The following is a 20,883-nucleotide window of genomic DNA, read 5'->3' as shown; positions in this document are numbered from 1 at the left end:
GGCTAAGACTTTACATGCATAAAGCTACTATGACGTAGGCATCCCCTAAGAATGGATTTTGATAAATTCTACCCTTAAGGGGATAAAATAGGGGATGAAAGTTTGTATAAATGTTCTTAGATTTTCGACTGATTGAACTGAAATTATAGATTGGGGATAAAATTAGTTTGAACCTATAAGTACCGGGAAAATATGTAGCAAGACTTTTATCAAACAGTGGAATTTTATCCTGGAAAACACCTTCACGCGGGCGAAGCCGCGAGCAAAAGCTAGTTAAGGATAATTTTAACATTTAAGTAAAATTGTTCTTAACTTTTACCGTTAAACAAATGAATTTGAACTGATCAGTGACATCACAACTTAACAATAACGCCTCAAGGACAATCTAAAAAGAAATTAACAAAAATAATCGCCCGTCATATCTGCAGAATTAAATTATCAAAATTATATACAAAAACAAAGTGTAACAATTTTAATATACACCTAAATGAAACCGGAGTGAAGAGATCTGGCCTCAGTCTAGTGCTGGCCTGTACGTAATGAATAAACTTAGCCACAGCACTTAATCACAAGTAGATAATCACATTAATTATTAGCGTTAAAGTCCATGATGGTTTTCTTTGGACGGGCCTTCTTGGGTCGCGGCGGCGCGGGCGAGCCGTTGCAACAGTGGCAGCCGCGCTTCACCACGCCGCGCACCGACGATCGCCGCCGCACCTCCAGCATGTCTGGGGACCGCGCCCCGGCCCGCGTCTTCCCCGTCAGGCTCCTGTCCATCTCTGCTTCTGTATTGAGGTACATTCTCTTGGGCGGGTACGTGCGCAGCGGCGGGTGATCATCGATGGGCGGGCTGTCGAAACTCGTCCGTTCGACACCTCGCGCCTCTTTGATCACCGAATCGAGTCGCATGTGCACGCCCACACCAGAGTCGGAATTAGTCTCGTCAAATGTCGGACTCCTGCAGCATTTATCGCTATCGCTGCTGAAGTCTAAACGCCTACGTCTCTCGAAACGGTCGGCCATTGAATTCGACTCCCAAAATAGCTCCGCGTGTCGCTCGGGAGACGATCTGTCGTCGACGTCGTCCCGCATCGGTCCCAAATGGGCGTCCCTGGAGATGTCTTCAAGTTTCGACTCATCGCCCATCATGGCATCGGGCTCGTCGATCAGGTATTTTCCGTTCTTTTCTCGCTTGTCATCGTCGAAGCACACTCGCCTGATGACTTGCGTAGCGTTACCGCTCGAGTGCACGATAGCCGAGGTAGCATTGGAGATGTGCACCTCTCTGGACTCGGCGAGGAGGCTGTCGAATCTGGACAATCCGTCGTCTTTTACAACGACTGAGGGTAGGTTGATGTTATTGTTGTGAGCGCCGGGCAGAGAGTCGATCATGTTCTCGATGTCGGCGTACTTGACAGTGTTGGGCGCGACGGCGGGCTCGGCGGTGGCCTGCGAGATGACGGTGGTCTGCGGCGCCGCCACCAGCACCGTGCCCGGCGCGCGATTCGCGTGGAATATCGTCGATGTTATGTGACGACTCTTTAGACCGGCTATCGTGAATGGTTGCACCTGGAAAAACACAAATATAGCTAACAATTAATAGAACTCAAATAAAACTTTGTAATAGAAAGTAGAATTTAAGAAAAAAAAATTGAATAGTCTGACGGAAATTACCAGACATAAATCATTTGGGTTACGCTTTACACAATAATCACCTCGAGAAGAAATGACAGGAAAAGGAGTGAAAATGTAGAGAACCATACCTCCCCTTCTTCGCTAGGCTCACTATGGAACGTGGTATTAGGATGAGCTCTTGCAAACTCCTCCTGGTTGAGCGCGATGGTGGTCTGCATACCATCCTCGCTGACGGTTACAATGCCGACGTCCTCCAGTCCTATGTTCAAATCCGGACGGTCGTGCATGTCCCGAGAGATGAGACGATCTGTCGCGATTTGATCTTCGAGATCTGGTTTTGGTATGTGGATTACCGGTTGGGCTAGAATGAATATTTAATACATTTAAATGAAATGATTTTGCGAGAATTATAGTAAATCAAAATAATACATAAATAGATTGTAGAATCTTAATAATATTATCTTACTCTAACTAAAATTATAATGTGAAAGTTTGTGAAAGTGTTTGTATGTTTGTTAGAACTAAATGCAGAAACAGCTAAACGGATTTAGATGAAATTTGGCGCACAGATCAACCATGTCCTGGATTACCACACTTACTATCCCAAAAATTTAATATCGTGGACAATAAAGGCGCTACAAATCACTGCAGTATTTTATAGACTTATAGTGGGCAAGGCCTCTCACGCGGGAGAAGCCACGAGCAGCACTTTATTGAATAATAAGTTCTACAAGTCCTGGATTGTATAAATATACATCCACAATGGCACCTATCATATTCCATCATCAAGACGCTCTTGATGAAATAGAGTGAAATTGTTTTCAATGCATTCCATCAATATATGAATATAGAATTCATCCAGGATTAATTTAAATAAGGAATAGTTTGAGGGTCACCTGACATTTAGTCATATACATGGTTAAGAAACACCTGTAATGCCTGAAAAATCATGGATAAATTGGCCGTAAAGGTATGAAATATGGATTTTTAGAGAAGCTGCGTTTTATGATCTCCGGATATCTCTAGTCTATGACTAACGCTTTTAATGAATCAATTTACTATCGACTAATATCTACACCACGTAGTCTACCAACACTTACAAGAATGCGAGTGCTCCTGCGCTTGTTCATGGGCCGGAGACGCCGTAAACAACAATTCCGCCTCGGGGAACAATTCCGAGGCGGACGGCGAGTCAACGCCGAGGTCTTCACACTCTTCAGACAATGATTTCTGAAATGAAGAAACGTATCGTCGGCTCAAATCGAAAAGGTGCTAAGTACCATCGAGTTTACAAAGGAAACTTAAGAAAAATTTTGAATGAAAATAAATGAAACAAAATAATCGAAAATCAATCAACATATTTACAATGATCGTGTTGATTCGTTCGCGTATGGTACCGAAATGTGATGGGCGAGTGTTGGACTTCGCGTCTTTGCACTTTAAGCCGACGATAATAAGATAATTAGTTAATTACAGTTGTTAAAATGTACCCTCGTGTTGGACGGAATAACTCAAAAGTTGGGAGTCTGTTTAGATTGTGTTTCGTGGTAAGCTTTTAGGGGTGGTATGATAGTGTCTTGGGGTCTTTGGCAGTAAATGTTGAGCATAAATCTATGATGAAAGCAACTTTAATATAATTGCTTCTACACATGATTTGCTGAAACAGGTATACCTTGTATTTACACAAGTCTTCTAAAGAAGTAGATTATACCCAATAGAATCTGAAGTTGATGTGTGAAGACCATGGTCGCTTATAATATCTGGCTATTTCCCTCTGACTATCTTCTTATTCTGTTGCGTGTTTGACAAATTCAGCCTATTGTAATTACATATAAAAAATAAAGTTTCCAGTATCTGTCAGTTCTAAGACGAACCAAATATCTATGGTTGCCTAAATTCACATGGGCTCGTATAGAAAACCACTGATGTATTGTGTGTTTATGTTTGTAAGATGATCAAAACAATAGATGAAGATCCGTTCACGCATGCTGTAGTTGAATGAAATAACTAAATAAAATGAAACTAAACATCTAAACGAAAACCATGCAGTCATTCGTAGTTATTGATGATGGTTTATGGGTATTGCAATGTAAGTTTCTAGTTGATTTTGCTGTTTATGGGTAATGTCGCTTACCATCGGGTGACTGTCCCGTCTCGTCATGGTGATATAAAAAAAAATGTACCTGCAATCGTAGCTCGTGTTCCAATATGGCATATTTGTGTCTCAAAGCAGCCGCCGAGACGTGTGTCAGTCTATGTTGACGATGACCTTCCCTCTTGTGAACAACCTATATTAGAAGTCACATCAGTATGTTGCCAACATTCAAGAAAGATGATCAATTTAAGGAGTTAGTGTTTATTGTTTTTCTTTTTTATTTTTATCGTTCATTCTTTTATTTGAATTTTATGTTAACATCAGTTTAATTTATAAGAAAATTCATCAAATTAAAGCACAAAGCCGTTTCAAATGTTAAATCTAATAATCTAAAATGAGTTTTTATTTTCACCGACAATGACATTGATGATTGCAAAGCTGAAGCTTTCGATATACTTTTTATTTATTCATAAAATCGATTATAATTAGACACATGACAATGACCAACGACACGATTAAACAATGAGATATCAAATTAGACACATGCACGGAAACGGAAATGCGGGTAAAACAACGGACAGAGACGGATTACCTTCGACCAACATGCAAAATTAAAAACATCTTACCAATCTAATTAACAGTTGTAAGGAAATTTAACGAGAACGGATGGATAACAAAGACTATTTGAAAAATGAAGAAGGGAGCCAAGAATAAAATTCGATAACGTCCTGCCTCCGTGTCGTGTGATGATATACAGACTTGTATAGAAGCGACATTAGACCGCCAAGCGCCGTCTTTAACATAAGCAAGCAAGCACCGTGATGAGTTTAATTGTAAATTTCTCAGCTTGATAAAGAGTATACTTTCAATTATTATTTCACGTTAAATGTCTGCAGTAGCAATGTCGCATCTACATATTTATCAATCGCGGCACATCGACACTGGGCGGAGGTCAGCTGTTTAAAATAAACGGAATGCGTGCAGGTCTACTAAAGAGGCGTACTAAATCGTTTAGGGGCGTCAGCTCTACGATACGATCACCTGGTGGTAGGCCTTATCGTCGCAGTCTGACGTGTCTATATCGTAGCCGCATCGCGGCGAATCATCGTGCGAATCGACCATGTACGACTTTTTCGAGTCTACGTCGAACATCTTATCAAATATCCTTTGCGCCTCCATATCGGGACTGTATCGATCTGGGATCGGGTCCTGAAGTTCACAAATGTGTGTCATACACGATACTTTCCGTAGGCTCCACGTGTTCCGGAACTACCCGCTTTTTGACGAATTGGGCGAGATATATTAGTACAAAAATGTTATTCAAAATACCATAAATTACTAGGAGCTAATAGTTCCGTTGAAAAATATGATGACGTGATACTTACAAGTACTGTTCGGTCCATGTTCTCAGTCCGCACCGTTTCTTCATATGAATAGTCATGTGGGTCGACAGCATGCAAGTTCCACGGCTCCGAGCCTTCGGGACTGGACCCGCGTTCGGGCTTCACTTCTTGCAACTCCCGGTCTGTCCACGGGGAGCTTGTAGCTCGTGTTTCGACCAAGTCAGGCGGAGTCGGCGCTGGAGCGGGCGAGGCAGTGCTGTCGGGCGGTTGGGCGGTCGTTGCAGTCGTCAAATTGAAAGCTTGCAGGTTGTGCAACGCTGATGCTGGTAAACGGACATGGCGGAATCCTGGACGCGCTAACACTGGTTTCAGTCCAGCTGGTCCAATCAACCTTTGCAACAACAGCGCATTGGTGGTACCACCTTCACCGCCACTGCTGACCGTGAGCAGTTTCGGACCACGGTTGGTGACTATCGCGATCTGTTGTCCGCCTTTCACCATTGAAACGGGCAAGATGTAGTTTGCTGGCATTAGAACAGCTGTGGTAGGTTTGCCGGCGGTACCCCGAGCCACTGTTATAGTCTGACCGTCAGCTACGATCACATTTCGTTGCGGTTGCGGCCGAGGATGCGTAATATGCGGTTCATGGTCAAATGTTAGTTTCCGCACAACTTTGCGCGGACTGTCTTGAGGCGAGTGGCTGTCGATACAGCTGTCATTACAGTCGCCGAGAGAGGTGCCGCAGCTACTGTCTTCAGAGCCCATTGTTCGGCAAGTTTCATCACCATGGATTGGACTCATGTCCCGAGGCCCGTGCCTCCGGGAGCCCGAACCTTTCTTACGCTTCGAAGACCCAGATGGCGTTGTCGGCGGATTATTTCTTCGACGCGGCGCTGGCTTGTCTTTATCGGGAGAGTTTTCGACCTGCTCCTTATATTCGGCTAGTATGTACAAAATCCTTTGTGTAGTTTGTTCATCTTCTAAAGGTTTTTGTGACGAGGGTTTTGGCGGCGTTGTATTCAGCTTCAATGTGTTCGGAGGATTGGAAGATGCTTTTGGTCTCGATTTAGATTTATGGGACTTTTTCGGTTGAGGAGGTGGATCGCTCGTTCGTGCCTCCGTGGTAATAGCATGCGAAGTTGAGGCTTGAGATGATGATGACGATGTAGACGAATCCACTATTCCTGACGAGTCAGGAGATCTAACGTATGTAGATGTCGTTGGCGTTGGCGCAGGCGTCTTTCTGTTAACATACGCCACGTTCAACGATTGAGAGTTGCCAATCGAATAAAGCACTTGATGCTGCGTTGCCTCTGTATTTGTCGAAGTAGCGTTCGCAGCACTATCAGTCGTGTCTGTTGACGTTGTATTTATTTTAGAGAAAGCACCAGGGATAATCCCGTTCGGCTGCACGGTACTTCTCTCCTTCACTTGCTCAAGTACCAAGTCAAACTCTCGGAGTTGTTCTAGCGTTGACGTACTCATTTGAGATTCATTTGTCGATTGATTATCTGGAGTTTTCTGAGGCCGCGAGTTTTGAGCTTGCGGTAGCCGTATAGTTTGCTGGCCAAGTTGCGGCGCCGCTGTAAGGACTAATTGTTGGTATACCTGCTGATTCGCACCGCCAATCACGTTCCTTTGTATGTGGAAAAAGGACGGCCTGATGACCCTTGCTCCCGACACCATATTTGGAGCTTTACTGAGCATAGGTAATTTTATTCGCATCTGTGTCAATACTGGTTGCGGTTGGGGGTTATGATTGTTGTTCTCGTTCGACCCTCCTGCATGGGAATTGTTTTCTTGGGGAGTTTCTCCGTTAGTAGCTGGTTGAGTTTGGGGAACGATTTTTATTATCGAGGGCTCTATCCCGGTTTGGTTTACAAACTTCACTTCAGCTTGTTGTTTTTGTCCAGATTCATCAACTAGTTCTGTAGTAGGAACAGTAATCAAGTTTATAGTCTGTCCACCGCCGATGTTTACAGGGATCTGACGGGTGTATATTACACCTCCGTGCATTGTTTGGATATTCATTGGAGCTATAGTTTCCTTTATTTGTTGCACTATGTTTGGCTGGGGCTGTTGGTTTTGGCTAGTTTGTGACGGTGATTTCCTCAATAATAAAGGTGGGCTATTTATTTGGCCCATGTGGTCTAGATTCAGGGGATTATCTTGTGACGGGCATTCAGTATTTTCACCATCAGAATTAACTGGCATGTGCGAATTTCCATTGAGTTCGTTTTGCTTGTCTTCTTGATACACTTGCTTTCCAAACGCCTGATTGAATTTTGGCAAACTAGTGCCTTTTTCTGAACCTGGCGTAGATCCGCCCTGCATGTATTTAGCGTAGTTATCGTCATACACGGATCGCGGCTTTATATCTTGAGACGCGTCATTATTTGCATTTGCAATGTTATGTGTTGGACTCAACTCAGGATTTTCTGAAGGTTTCGGTGGATTAGTTTGCACGGGAGGAGTTTCAACTGGCTGTAGTCGTAACACCATACTTCGTTGGTGTGACGCATTAAGCTGAATGGGCTTGCCATCGGCTGACTTGCAGACAAATTGAACCATTTTCTGTTCATTTCCTCCTTGGGCATGGGTGAGATTAGTTAATAAATTTACACGTTTCAATAGCTGCCCTGCATTATTGTTATTCTGATTTCCAGCATTCACTATGTGAAGAAGTTGATTACCGCCTTTTTGCAATGCGGCATCTACGAGCGATAGCCCGCTGAAGGTATTAGTCTGGGGCGAAGCGTTCGCAGGCGTATTTCCATTGTTCGCAACGTTCTTATTTTGGACAATATGCAGTACGGACGTGGCATTTGGTGGATTAATGACAGACGTCTGGGCGTTGTCAACCAAAGTAATCTGATTGGATGTATTTTTCCCTTGAACGATGTGTAAAACTTGTGACGGAATCGCATTAGATGTTTGTTGGTTGTTTTCAGTGCTATTGGTTTGATTCAAAGGAGGTGGCAGTATTTGTGCCAAGGCTTGTTGCAATGCCATTGCATTAATAGCCGTAGATTTAGGATATGAATCATTCCCATTTGCTAATGCTCCATCTCCATCTACATTTTGGGGTAGCATGTTAAATTCGTGGACGTGAGTGGTGTCTGAGTTTGACATAGTTTCAGCAGTGGTTGATATGCCAGCTGCATTCATGGCATGCGCGATCTGGTCAGTTTTCTCGGGATGCCCATTCTGGTGTGGTAACGGTGAAAATTCTTCATTGCCATTACTTTGTTTTTCACTATCGTACATCATTTCCATATGTGGCGGAGGTTCCGGGGACATCTCTGTGTTATTTACTTCGTATGAATAATCTACGTTATTAATGACTTCTTGATCATGTATATCACAATTATGTTCCAACATTTCATGCTGTTCCATTTTGTCTTCTTCCTCCATTAGCTCAATTTTGACCACAGACTTAATCTCTGTTTGTATAGGTATATTCTCATTTATAATGGGTATATTTGATGATTCCTGATATTCGTAATGTGTCGATGGATCATGATATTCGTACTCATGTACCATTGGCAGAGTTATGTCTGCTGTAGTCAATTCGGTATACTCAGTTTTAATGTTTGTTAGTTGATCGTCATGCATGCTATTCTCCGCAGAACATTGAGGTGGACTTGCGTCCGATACTTGAGTCACCCGTGGGTCGCAAGTGACAGGGTTTTGAGCAGCAGCACTGACAGGCAGCTGACCGACTTGAACGACTTGAACTGTCATTTCAACTGGAGGAGGATTGATGAAATCGCCGAAATTCAAACCAAACGGAAATTGTGTCATATCATAATCATTGCAGTCTTTATTGCATTTCCCGTAATCTTGCATTGAATTCAATTCAATGGCCGATTTATTGAAAAAATCTTTTACTTTATTTTTTAACTTAATAGAAGTATAATAAAGGTTAATGCCATCAATTAAATCATTTTTTATATTTTCTCTAGTATTCTGTGGGTGACAAAAATAATCCTTATTTTCGGACTGTAAAACCGGCTGATTTTGTTTTACGTCCGACAGAGTCGCAGCCGATACTTCAGAAACATCTTCCCTGTCTTCCAAATTTTGTATGACTCTGCCGGACCTCTCACCAAAACCCATATTGAAATTGGTTTCTTTAATTTCATCTAAATGATTATTTATTACAACATCTTCGCAAACCAATTCGTCTGCTAATGATTGGGTTATTATATTGTTTGGCTTCTCTGTGTTATTTAAATCAATAAATAGTAGATTTTCTCCATCATTGTCCGGCAGATTTTTAATAACAGTAGTATTCGTAATGGGCCAATTTTTCAAAAGTTCATGAACTTCTATATTTTCTTTGTGAAAAGGTCGAGAATATGAAAATTTCAATGAACTATTATATTTAAATAAATCCTTATATTCTTTACAATAGGTGGTTTTTGCCTCGGGCGATACATAAAATTTTGGACTATCAATATTGTGACTTTTTCTATATCGTTTGACGTTAAATTTCAAATCAGACATATCTTTTTTCCGTTTGATGATCCTCATACTTTTACGCTTCTTTATGTAAGTATGTTTAGGCATAAGCAAATTGTAATCTTCGTGTAAATCACAATCTTCTACCATAGAAGTATTAGTTTTTTGCTTTGGAACGTCGATGTTTGAATCATTATTTTCCAGACAGTCTCTAATACTCTTAACTTTTTCAATAGACTGTTTGCAATCTGATATTACCGGAAAATCACTAACATAATCATGATCACCAATTATTCTCAATTTTTGCTCCGGTTTCAATAAATTGTGTTGCAATGGATAATCATTTTCAATTATATTTTGCTCTTTGCTTGATACTTGATATGCGGTTGGAATGTTGAGATGTTCAGTTATTTTTTGGCATTTTTGAACTGTAGTATTTTCAGTATTGAAAGTTTCGTCAATGCCCTTTTGCAACACAGGTTTGAATCGTAATACATCAGTAAAAGGTATAACTAGATCTTTGTAATCTTGGTTTGTTGATATGTTCGCTTCAACATCATTAACATGTTGAAATTCTTCTGGTTTTTCAAATTCCGAATGGCGTTTAATGGTTTTAGAGTTCAAATTTGTAGGACTTTCACTAATACATTCGTCATAATTAAAGTTTTCTTCATCTTCACAACGTTCCACGTCAACAGAAATCTCAAAATGATAATTACTTTGATTTTCTGCCGTGTCACTTTTAGTTTCATCCGTTATATTCTGATTTATTGTTCTTGCTTCTTCACGAGTCGTGTGAATATCTTCATGGTCAGAATGGGTTTCATCAGCTTTAATGCTCAAAAATTCCAGAGGTTTCTCTGGATTATTTTTATTGGACTCTTTAACCGCATTATCACAATGTTGCATATCCCTAGTAGACACATGGGAATCATTATCCGTATCTATTGTATTAATTTTATTCTCTTTAATAGTATTCTGATCCGTTGTTTCTAAATCTGGCAGTGATTCAGCATCTGTTTCATCGTCTTGCGGATAAGTATCAATGATCTCATAAACAATTGTCTGATCATTTGTCATTTCCATGTCCGTAGTTTCAGCTGTCGAAATTTGACATGATTCATGATCGTTATGTCCTTTTGTATTATTCGTTTTTATTTCATTCTTTTCTGATTCATTAGTCATTGTCATAGTCGTAATTTTGCAGTCAGAATAGATTTCAGTCAACTCAAGGTTAGAATCTTCTACTTTATTTAACTTCTTTGGTATATTAATATCACAATTATTAGAATCGGTAGAAATATTTTCTGGAATGATACCGTCCTCTGCAGAAAGCGCGCACATTCTATTCTTTGTAATTTCGATTTCTTTTATTGTTTGCAAATTTTCTTTCTGTTGCAATTCGGTTGTCTCAGCTGCACTTTCAGACTCTGAATGGGCACTAGTGAATTCACTATCCGTTACAATATGTGTATTTGAAATATTAGTGGGATCGTCAGAATTGTCTGCCAAAATAGAACAAGAGTTATTGCTATGAGAAGACCTATCATGTTCAATATTTTCCTCTTGTATTGAAAGAACTGAACTAGTTTTGTTATCTTCAACTTCGTCTATTTGTGATGTTTCCAATACTTCATACATCTTAACAGTTGTGCGACCAGACTCTGAACTTGTCATAATAAACTCACTATTCGAGGTTTTAATATGTTCATTTGCGGTTACCATGTAGTCATATTTTTTAGGTGAAGTTGCATCATCATTGCTTTGCCCGGTTGTTAAAAGATGGTTGGTCATTAGGTTTTTCGTAAAGTTTTGTTTGTGTCAATGTTTCCAATTTTGCAACATTTACAGTGGTAGTTTGGGACACTAAAATGCGCTGTGTATACTCAGGTATAACAGTTTCAATATTTTCATAGTTCTCTTGGCTTTGCACACGGTCAGTGTTATTGTTTTCTAAGTCATTCAAAACCATGACATTATCGATACCTTCTTTCGACGATTGAATATCCAGCACAGCATTTTCGTTTTTTGAGATAGGCTCCGGCATTTTAATACCATTATTACCAGTAATTATTTTATCATCACTGTTTGCGTCATGCACATAAGGATCTTTATCATCTTTGGGCTGTACGTTTTCATTGTAAAGTTCTTCACGTGGAAGTAAAGTTTCGGTTTGCGAGCCATCAGTGTTCGCATTAGCTATTGATGTTAAAGATGTTGAGTCGACGTCCATGGTTGTCGATTCTTCGGTATCTGATAGCGATTTTGTAACAGTATTTGATTTTTCAAGTGTGTCAACATTAGGTTGAATAACATTTAATTTTTCACTTAGAATATTATCATCTAAAGTGTTATTGTTGCTTTCAATTGTATTTAAGTTTCCTTGGTCCTTATGAGGTGCAACACCTAGCTCTGTGGCGTTTTCTTGTTCAGATTTAGTGTTAGATTCTTCATTGACAATAGTTGAATGAAGAATATTATTCGGAGCCGTATCCATTTTAACATCTTGACTATATTGTGTTAACATAATGACTTCACTATCACTGCCAGCAAAGTTCATGTTTATTACTTTTAAGCCGCTAGGTATTGTAGGGATTATATTTCCCTGCATTTCAGATTCATTACCAATTTCGATAAATTTATCCTGTTTCGTCATAGTTTCTAATGTAGTGTTCAATTTTGGTATCTTATTTAAAACATTTTTCTCATCTGTATATAATTTTCTCTTCAACAAATGAGAGGTTTTTCTCGAAGCATTGTATTTTGGAATATTAGGTATAAATGGTGGGAAGGTATAGTTCAATTCAGGGTTATTTTGAAAGTACTTCAGTAAAAGCGTTTTAAGATCTGCAGGATTAAATGTTTGATTACTAATTGTAGGTAGAGCTTCATTAAAGCAGGTGCGTTCTAATTGTACACGTTTAAAGCCATTTCTCGGAGCCACGTGTTTATTGTTATTCGTAAATTGTGATAAGATAGGCTTTGTTTCCAACCACAAAGATTTGCACATATATGTATCTTGTTGCTGGTACTTTGTTTCTTGATATATTTTTCCTGTTCCATTGGTTTTGTTGAATGACTTTGCAATCAAGTCGTAAGCTTCCATAACAGGCGAAGTTCTTCCATTTGCCGCTTCATGTGAACATGAAGACGGTTTGAATTGTATTTCATGTTCCTCATTACTAGTTTCCAACGAACATAGATTTATATAATTTAGCGTGTTAGTTTCAATTCTAACCAGGTCAACATAACATTTTTGTTTTAAAGCTTTTTGAGTTTCATATTTCTTTACAAGTTCATCACAGTTAGTAAGCTTTACATAGCAATTCAAGTTCAAAGCTTTCAATGGATCAACAGATTCTCTCTTATCATTTTGAACTTCTTTGCAAGTAGGTATATCCACTAAACTTTCATTTGACGAGTCGTCAATCTGTATTATTTCTGACTCCTGAAATACAGTATTATTTATCTTCGGCGGAATTGCGTTACGTCTAATCTCCCGCTTAGTTTTGTTTGTTTCCGGATATATTTGGTTTTTAGGGGTTTCTAACTTTTCATCAATTTTTGCAATTTGTTTGTTCATTGTTATTAAACGAACTTGGCAGTTCTCTTTAAATTTTTTCTGATGACTTGAAAATATTCCATTTGGCAAGGATTGTATTTTAAATTTGCCAAATTCAGTCTCAAAATACTGAACCACCTCTTCATCTTCGTCATCACTAAGCAAGTTTATAGTCTCAAGCAAGTTCGGCGTAGTTTTTGGCTCTATATTTATCTCCTGGATACGTGTTTCAACTATCTTGTTAGGGTTATCCATGGATGCTGTTGATACTTGTTTAATGTTCAATGTATAACATTTTTTATCAGTAAGACTGCTCAATAACATTTTTTTCAATGCAGGGTCTTCAAATAATGCATCAAAGTTCAATAGTACTCTTCCATGCACGGTAGCTTTAAACGTTCTGCCATTTGGTAATTTTATTCTTAGACATTGCTTCAGGGGGTCTTTAGGGCCATCCAATATTTGTTCTATTTTAATACTGTCTTTATAATGCTGAGGTATTTCGGGGCCATTGTCTACTTTTATTGTAGAAGACGTAGAGTTATCCAAATTAGTTGGCTGTTTATCATTTACGAGATTAACAAAATCTTTACTTTCCGGTAAACTATTTATGTCTTTTACTTTAGAAGATTGCTTTTCAACAATCGGAGATGGGTCGTTGTCTATGACCTGTATTGCTTCGACCACTTCAGCGATATGCTTCTGTTCGGTATTATGAGTTATTTGTTTTTCTATCACCTCAGTGCCTTTGTCTTGTTTTACTTTTTCTAAAATATCTTTGTGTACATTCTCTTCGGTGATGTCCTTCTGTCCCATCCCTTCCGATGTTCGTTTTTGTTTAACGTCATCTGTGAAATCATTCTGTGCGAACTCTACCGAACCTTGTTTTTGTCCAAATTCTTCACAGGTTTGCTTTTGTTCAGCGGCTGAGATTGGGTTATGTTTGATCTCTTCAGTGATTTCCTTTTGTTCTATCTCGTGTTCTGCGTTCTTTCGTTCAATTTCTTGTGGAATTTGTTTTTCTTCGCTAATGATATTCTGTTGTTTAATGTTGTCCGTATTTTGTTCTTTAAGTTTTTCCTCTTCTGTGTATTCTTTTTGCTTATTAGATTTTGTAAGCTCTATCTCAGAGATCACCTGCTTGAAAAATGGAGCATTATCTTTGTCCAATCCAAGCGTTGCAAGGCTAGTTTGTGTAATTACACTTTCCTCCGGCGCAGTGGCATTTTGATCTTCTTCGTTAATTTCATGTATCTTGTGAGTGGTTGTTTTCAATTTACAAGATAACTCACTTTTCGTGGTAATTTTTTCCTTTTTGAGAACGGTTTCCACATCGGTTGATGTCAGTACAGGTATTGGTGATGCTGTATTTTCTTTGTGGAACTCAGCAAGTGCTCTTTCTTTAATAATATTTTCAAAAGACACAGTATCACAAGAAAATTGTGTGAGATCATCAAATAATTCTGTTTCAACAGGTTTAGGCCCTATCTGAACAGTTTCTTCCGAGCCACCATCAAGCAACTCTGTGGATCCCTGGTAATGAACGATTTTATCAATCTCAGAAGTATCTGGCAGAATAGTTTCTTCTGATTCGAAAATTTTAGGTATTTTTGAGCCTAATAACGCATCTTCAATATCAAGATCAAATTCCATGTTATTGGAAGAATTGATGTGCTTTAAAATCTTCTTATTTCTTTTCTTCTGATTTTTTGCAACACCCTTAGATTTCTTGGATACTTTTTCTTTCTTATTTATTGTCTTTTCGATGCTGTCATTGGATTTTGCAACATACGGTTTCTTCGGGGCTCGCTTTCTTGCTCTTGGTTTAGGTGTTTCTTTTTCATTCTCAATCACTGGAGTAACTATATCAGAAGGAACGTTATCTTGCAGAGTTAAATTGTCCTTCCTGCCACTTGCCACATTTAAATTTTGCTTCGTTAATATTTGACCATCAGATTTGTTCGAAGAACGTAGTAATATACGACGACATCCAAGTTTATTTGTTCCGTTTTCTATATTATTCTGAATATTGTCTATGGTTATGGACTCATTAGTATCTTTGGTTTCAATGATAGATGAATTAAGCAAGTCAGTATTGGGCATTGCTTTCACCTCAGATGTTGGTATTAAATCAGTTTCTTTCTGAGGTATTATGCCATTGCCTTTAATTACGAGTCGCTCACTATCTATGCTGTGAGCGTCGGAGGCAAGGGGACTAAATGACAGTGGTATAGGCTCATTATCAAACCGATGAGATAGTTTTCTGTTAATAATTGATATTCGCTTCTTCACCAGTCGGTCTTGATCTTTTTCGTTATTAATAACATTTTCTTGAGATATTTTTGAATCTTCGACTATTTGCAAAACTTCTTTGCAAAGCAATTGTTCCTTTTGTTGTAATTCGGTTAAAAGTTTTGTATCACAACCCTTGGTTGAGGTTAAATCGAAGATCACTTTGTTGTCAGTTTTGGGATTGTTATCATCAACTTTTAATTTGTCTTCGTTAGGCAATGTAGAAACATTTTTAAAAAAATTCGCGCCATGCTGTGCGAAAACAGAGTTCACTGGTTTCGAAATATGTAATGCAGTGTTAAAAGAGTCTACAGAATCTGTAACTGAAGAGCTCTCTTTCTTTTTGGTTACTGTCTTAGTATTTCCTGTTGTAGTTGAGTTGACTTCAGGTATCGTAAATTGATTTGTTGGGTATACTGGTGCTACATTTGGCACTTTACTTGGTGGAATATTCAATTTCTGTTGTACATTTTTAACAGTTGAATGTACAGTTGGTTGGGCCGCGGGATAACGATCGTAAACTATTTCAGAATCGAGAAGTACAACATTCTGAAATCCTTCTTTAGGTATAGCTGCGATATATAGATTAGAAGTGTCCAACGCAGGAAGTATATTATTAGCACTGACAACCCGCTCATTCCTTAGAGATTTTGGTAACTTATGAGCCTTTTGTACCTTTGAGTTAATGTCATTCACAGGCATGGACGCAACACGATTTGAAGATGCCATTTTATTATTAATATATCCAGGTTCTGCTGGTTGAACTGGAGTGCCATAACCACTTGGGGTTTTATTATCACATTTTAAAGTCGGCATTGGGGCTACAGTCTTTTTAGCTTCACGAGACTTAATGCATAAATTAATGGGAGATGTTGCCGATATCGGTATGGTATTAGTTAATTTGTTGTAAGCTTCTGCAATGCGTTTTTCAGTTATAACATTTTTCCTTTTTGACACGTTTGGCGCTGACGGGTTGAAATCGTCTTCATCTGTTGAAAGCTCACCAATTTCTTGGCGCAAGTCGTCATCCATCAATTCCTCTAGGAGATCGTAATCCGAGTTAGCTATTCCCGAAATGAAAGGATCGTCATCTTTCGGTAATGGGCAAGTAAATTGTTTTTGCAATTCTTCAGCAGATAATTTTCTGTGCAACTCGTGGTGATTAGATTTTCGCGTTAGTTCAGTATGTAATTTCGAGGTGCTCATAATGGCAACATCAGATGAATTCGGTGCAGATTTTAAAAGACTACTCTTTGAAGAGTTCTTTGATTCAGTGGATGACTTCCGTGACGAAGACTTTTTAGACGCTGAATGATGAGTGTTCTGACTATTCTTGTCTAAAATGACGCCAGGTGTTTCGTTAGACGGAAATCGTTTTAAATCTAGAACCTTGCCCCCATTAAGTTCTCCCATTGAATGCGATTTCATTAATTTCTGGTTTTGTAAACTATCCGTAAATGCCTTTTCGAATGAGCTTTTGTTTAACGCTACATCCAATGCTTTTGGACCCCTGCAAGGAGTTTTCTGCGCTAAAATTGCATCCATGACACGCTCCCAATCTGTGGCTGTTTTGGCAATTTTACTCGGTTCATTCTTTATATTTATTTTACTATCCATTTTAGCATCAGTCTTTTTAATATTGTTTTGATCACGTGATTCAGTTTTTGAGGAATATCGTGATGAGTTTGCTGTTTTTGGTATTGACGACTTTGGAACTGTAGATGAACTGTTTTGGACTTTCATACCAGTCTGGAACATAGGCTGCTTTTTTGATTTATGACTCTCAAAAATTATTGGTTTACTGGCTTGCATATCTTTGTTAGATAGAGGCATATCGGTGTTTCTCACATATCTTGTGGTAGTAACACTGCTGGAGGTAGAGTTTTGTGCAATGGTGTGTGTAATATGTCCATCTCTGTTATGCATTACATCATGTTTGGGCGGTGTATACGACGCGTTTAATTTATTTTGCTGTCGAAGTAAAAGCAGTAAATCATTCTGATCTTTCTCTGAAAGCGATGTGGGTTTCGTTTCCTGTCTGATTTGGTGAGATTGAAGAACATTCTTCGTGTGCACCTCATTTCTTATCTCTGCCGGTTTAGCTGTGCTTGTGTGATTATTTTGCAAAATTGATGTGATCACGGGACATGCATTCGCAGACTGGCTTACAGTTGTTGCTGGTTTCTCCATTTTCTTAATCAATATATTGTTATTTAATTTGGTTGTAGTACTCTTGACAGGGCGAGTCGAAGTCTCATTTTTAGTTTGTGGGCATTTAGATCTTGGGCCTCTCTGTTCCGATTGAATCCTATCGTCACCGGACGGCGCTGGTAACTTTTTCAGGTTTTTACTTTGATTTTCTATTAACGCGCTGACCACTTGATGCAGCTTCACGTCGCTTTGTTTGTTTTTGTGCATATAACTGAGGCGCGAGAAAGTGTTGAGCGATGTATCCAATTTCTTTGGTGATGTCTGTGGTTTGGCACTTGGAGTTATTTTATCTTCGACTTTCAAGTTAAGGGGAACAACTGGCGTTAGTCGGTTCGTTGGCTTTATGTTTTTTCTCGCATACATACTTGATGCAGGCGAAACTTTATCATGTGACACTACGCCGGCGCCAGCGTTGATCGACTCTTGCAATTCTTTGAGAAATTCTTGGTAATTCTTTTGTTTTTTTGCCGCTCCCGAGGTATTTATGATCTTCGGTACGACATGTGTAGATGGAATATTCTGTAGATGAATTATTTTTTTGTCACTAACCACATTCGGTCCAGGTGGTGTGAAAGACTTTGTAATATATTGGCTGTGCTGCCTTAATATATCTGCGACAGGATCAATAGTGGAATTAGCCAATGCTGAATAATTACTGACTCTAGCCCCCTCCAAGTCTGATTTACCAAACTGTGTCACCGTATGAGACGGATTTATGTTATTAGTTGTGTGCAGATATCTGTCCACTTCATTTTTAAGTTTAGCGAGCTGCTCAGACTGCTTCTTATTTATGTACATTTTCGGTATCTCCGGTATTGTCACTACTTTTGGGCTTATTGGCGCTGGCAGCGGGCTTTCAGGCCTCACGATCGCGCTTGGCATTCTGTACGATGTGGAAGCGTATGGATACACTGACGTAGACGGCAATGGTGATTGAGCCATGGAAGCCATCAATACGTTCTTTTTCCTACGAAATTCTATGAGCCTTGAAATACTTTTCTTAACTTCCTCCCTGACTGAGGAGAGATATGGTTGAGACTTCATGTCGAACATCGGCAACCGAGCCTTGGGTTCAATGTACGTCAAGATGGCGTCACTGTCCACGTCATATTTATTTTCGGTAGCCGGTTTGTTGACGGACACAACGCCATCGGAGATCGAGAATTCGTTATTCTTTAACAATCCCATTTTATCACCTTGAGAATTTTCTGGGGACTTGAGCTCATCCATTGAATACAAGCCATCAAATACGACATCTTCATTGCTTTCTGAGTTCACCGAGTTAAGCGATGACTTCCCTTGGCTGTCGTAATCGCTGTCAGTCATTGACGATGTGTATAGGTTGCCCATGTTAGTAACTTTCATGCCCACGAGATGAGCTAGTGACTTGTTTTTCAGCTGGCCCTCTCTCTTTTTCCTTGGCTTCTTCTCTTTTTTCTTCTCCTTACTGTTCGACTCGGTCCTGCTATCCTGGCTACCATCTCTGGATCCTAGGGGATCTTCATTAGACTTTTTCTTCCGCCGTTCTTTACTTCTCTCTTTGCTGTGAGGTCTCACTTTTTTCTTCTCCTGTCTTTTTGCCTCTGCCATGAAGCTGAGAGGATCCGAATCTTCATCCGAGCTCTTCAGAACATTTTTACTTTTCTTTTTTCGTCTTATTGATGTTATTTCGGAATCTTGGCTGCTTTCGTATGGACTATCGACTATTTCCGATTGTATGAACTCTCCCTCCCAAACGTCATCCGGCTCTTGAAATTCCACCAGGTGTTCGTAACCTTTTTGGGTAAACAAAGTTCTATTGTAAGATATTTTTCAAAAGAACGACATTGTTTACATGATACCACGTTTCAATTAAAACAAAAATAGCATGTTAATTATTATCATAATATTGATTCTAATATTCTATCAATAGTGTAGCCTAATCCATAATTTAGTAATTGATTTCTTTCATAGTTTAATATATCAAAATACTTGAATAGTACTGCGATAATAGTTCAGTACACTATATATATATATTATGAAGTTCAATAAGCTGGTAATCTATTTACCTTTCTCAATGCCATAGAACATGTCATTCTCGTCATCATTCTCTTCTGGCAGATGCTGGAACGCCTTGGGGTCCAGTTTCAAGTACTTGAGCTCAGTGGTGACCGCTCTGGTGCCGCCGCTGGTGCGTTCCATGTAGGCCCGACAGTTCTCCAGCAGTAACTCCCTGAAAAAACATATAGATTCTGTTACATTGCTTTTGTTAAATATTGTTCATTCCTTGTAAATATAAAAGAAGTTTTATTCTTAATAATGTACAATAACACACATGACACATAAAGCAGTTAAGGACGGGTGATCACAGTACGGATCAAGTGTCATGAACTAAAAACGATCCAAGCCTACTGTAATAAATTTTCATCGACCTAATAGTAAAAGTACTATACAATCGTCTTATTCAAGGGAAACACGCCTAATACTATTGATTATGGAATCCTCACCTATCCATGTCCCACGACAGGGTCTTTAGCCGAGGTCCAGACAGCAGCACAGCTATATCCTGGCACATGTCCGGGTCGAGCCCCAGGCCTTCGCCCTCCGTCAGTATCGCCGTGGAGAGCACGTTCGCCTGGTGCAGTGTCTGTTTCAAGTTGAGTGTCTCTGAGGTTTTAACTAGATTCGTCATCGATCGGCTGTCGTTCGCCCAACTGCCGAAATCTGACGTCGTCTCTTCTTTTGGTTCGAGGTGGTCCTGGAAAAAGGCAAAAACGATTTTGTTCCTTCAATTCATCTTGTAAATGGCCGGCTCATTAAATAAAAGTCTGGGTAAAGTTCAGTTGGGTCCAAAAAATTGGTTTTGATTCATAAAACGATCATACTATCTATAGTTTGTATCGATCATTTTCATATCGATTTATGAACATAAATAATTATTCATAAGTAACATACTTCATAAGTGAAATCTACTTGCCAGCCAGATCTAACACAGAAATTCTCACTATAACCAACCAAATAACCGGCGAATAAATCTCCTTTAATGTTACCATTACACAAAGTTGTATCACTTACCAGCGCGACGGGCGGCAAAGTCGGCGCCGCCTTTATCTTCTCGTACATGGTGGGCGAGGGATGCACGGAGAAGGCGGTGAGCGTGCACTCGCACTGTATGCGGTCACTCGTCGACAGCAGCGCGCCGAGCTGCGTGAACCACGACGCTAGTGTCTGTTCCGCGGAACGGGCTTCCGTTTCCTGAGTCAACAAAATAATTATTACATACTGAAGTTTATTTTTTTTAT

General features: G+C 39.4%; 1 protein-coding gene across 1 annotated transcript in view; it reads right to left on the bottom strand.

Moving 5' to 3' along the window:
• Window positions 1-103: 103 nt before the first annotated feature.
• Window positions 104-20,883, bottom strand: part of LOC115452533 — a 34,518-nt gene continuing 13,738 nt past the window's right edge. The window contains 9 exon segments of the mRNA XM_037439300.1: window positions 104-1,569; window positions 1,764-1,996; window positions 2,736-2,865; window positions 3,819-3,923; window positions 5,116-11,292; window positions 11,294-19,377; window positions 19,651-19,814; window positions 20,089-20,339; window positions 20,657-20,836. Coding sequence (XP_037295197.1) covers window positions 586-1,569; window positions 1,764-1,996; window positions 2,736-2,865; window positions 3,819-3,923; window positions 5,116-11,292; window positions 11,294-19,377; window positions 19,651-19,814; window positions 20,089-20,339; window positions 20,657-20,836 — 16,308 coding nt within the window. The 3' untranslated portion in view covers window positions 104-585.

Source organism: Manduca sexta, chromosome 3 (genome assembly GCF_014839805.1).
Source record: "Manduca sexta isolate Smith_Timp_Sample1 chromosome 3, JHU_Msex_v1.0, whole genome shotgun sequence".
Classification (NCBI taxonomy): Eukaryota; Metazoa; Arthropoda; class Insecta; order Lepidoptera; family Sphingidae; genus Manduca; species Manduca sexta.
This window is presented reverse-complemented; position numbering and strand designations above follow the sequence as displayed.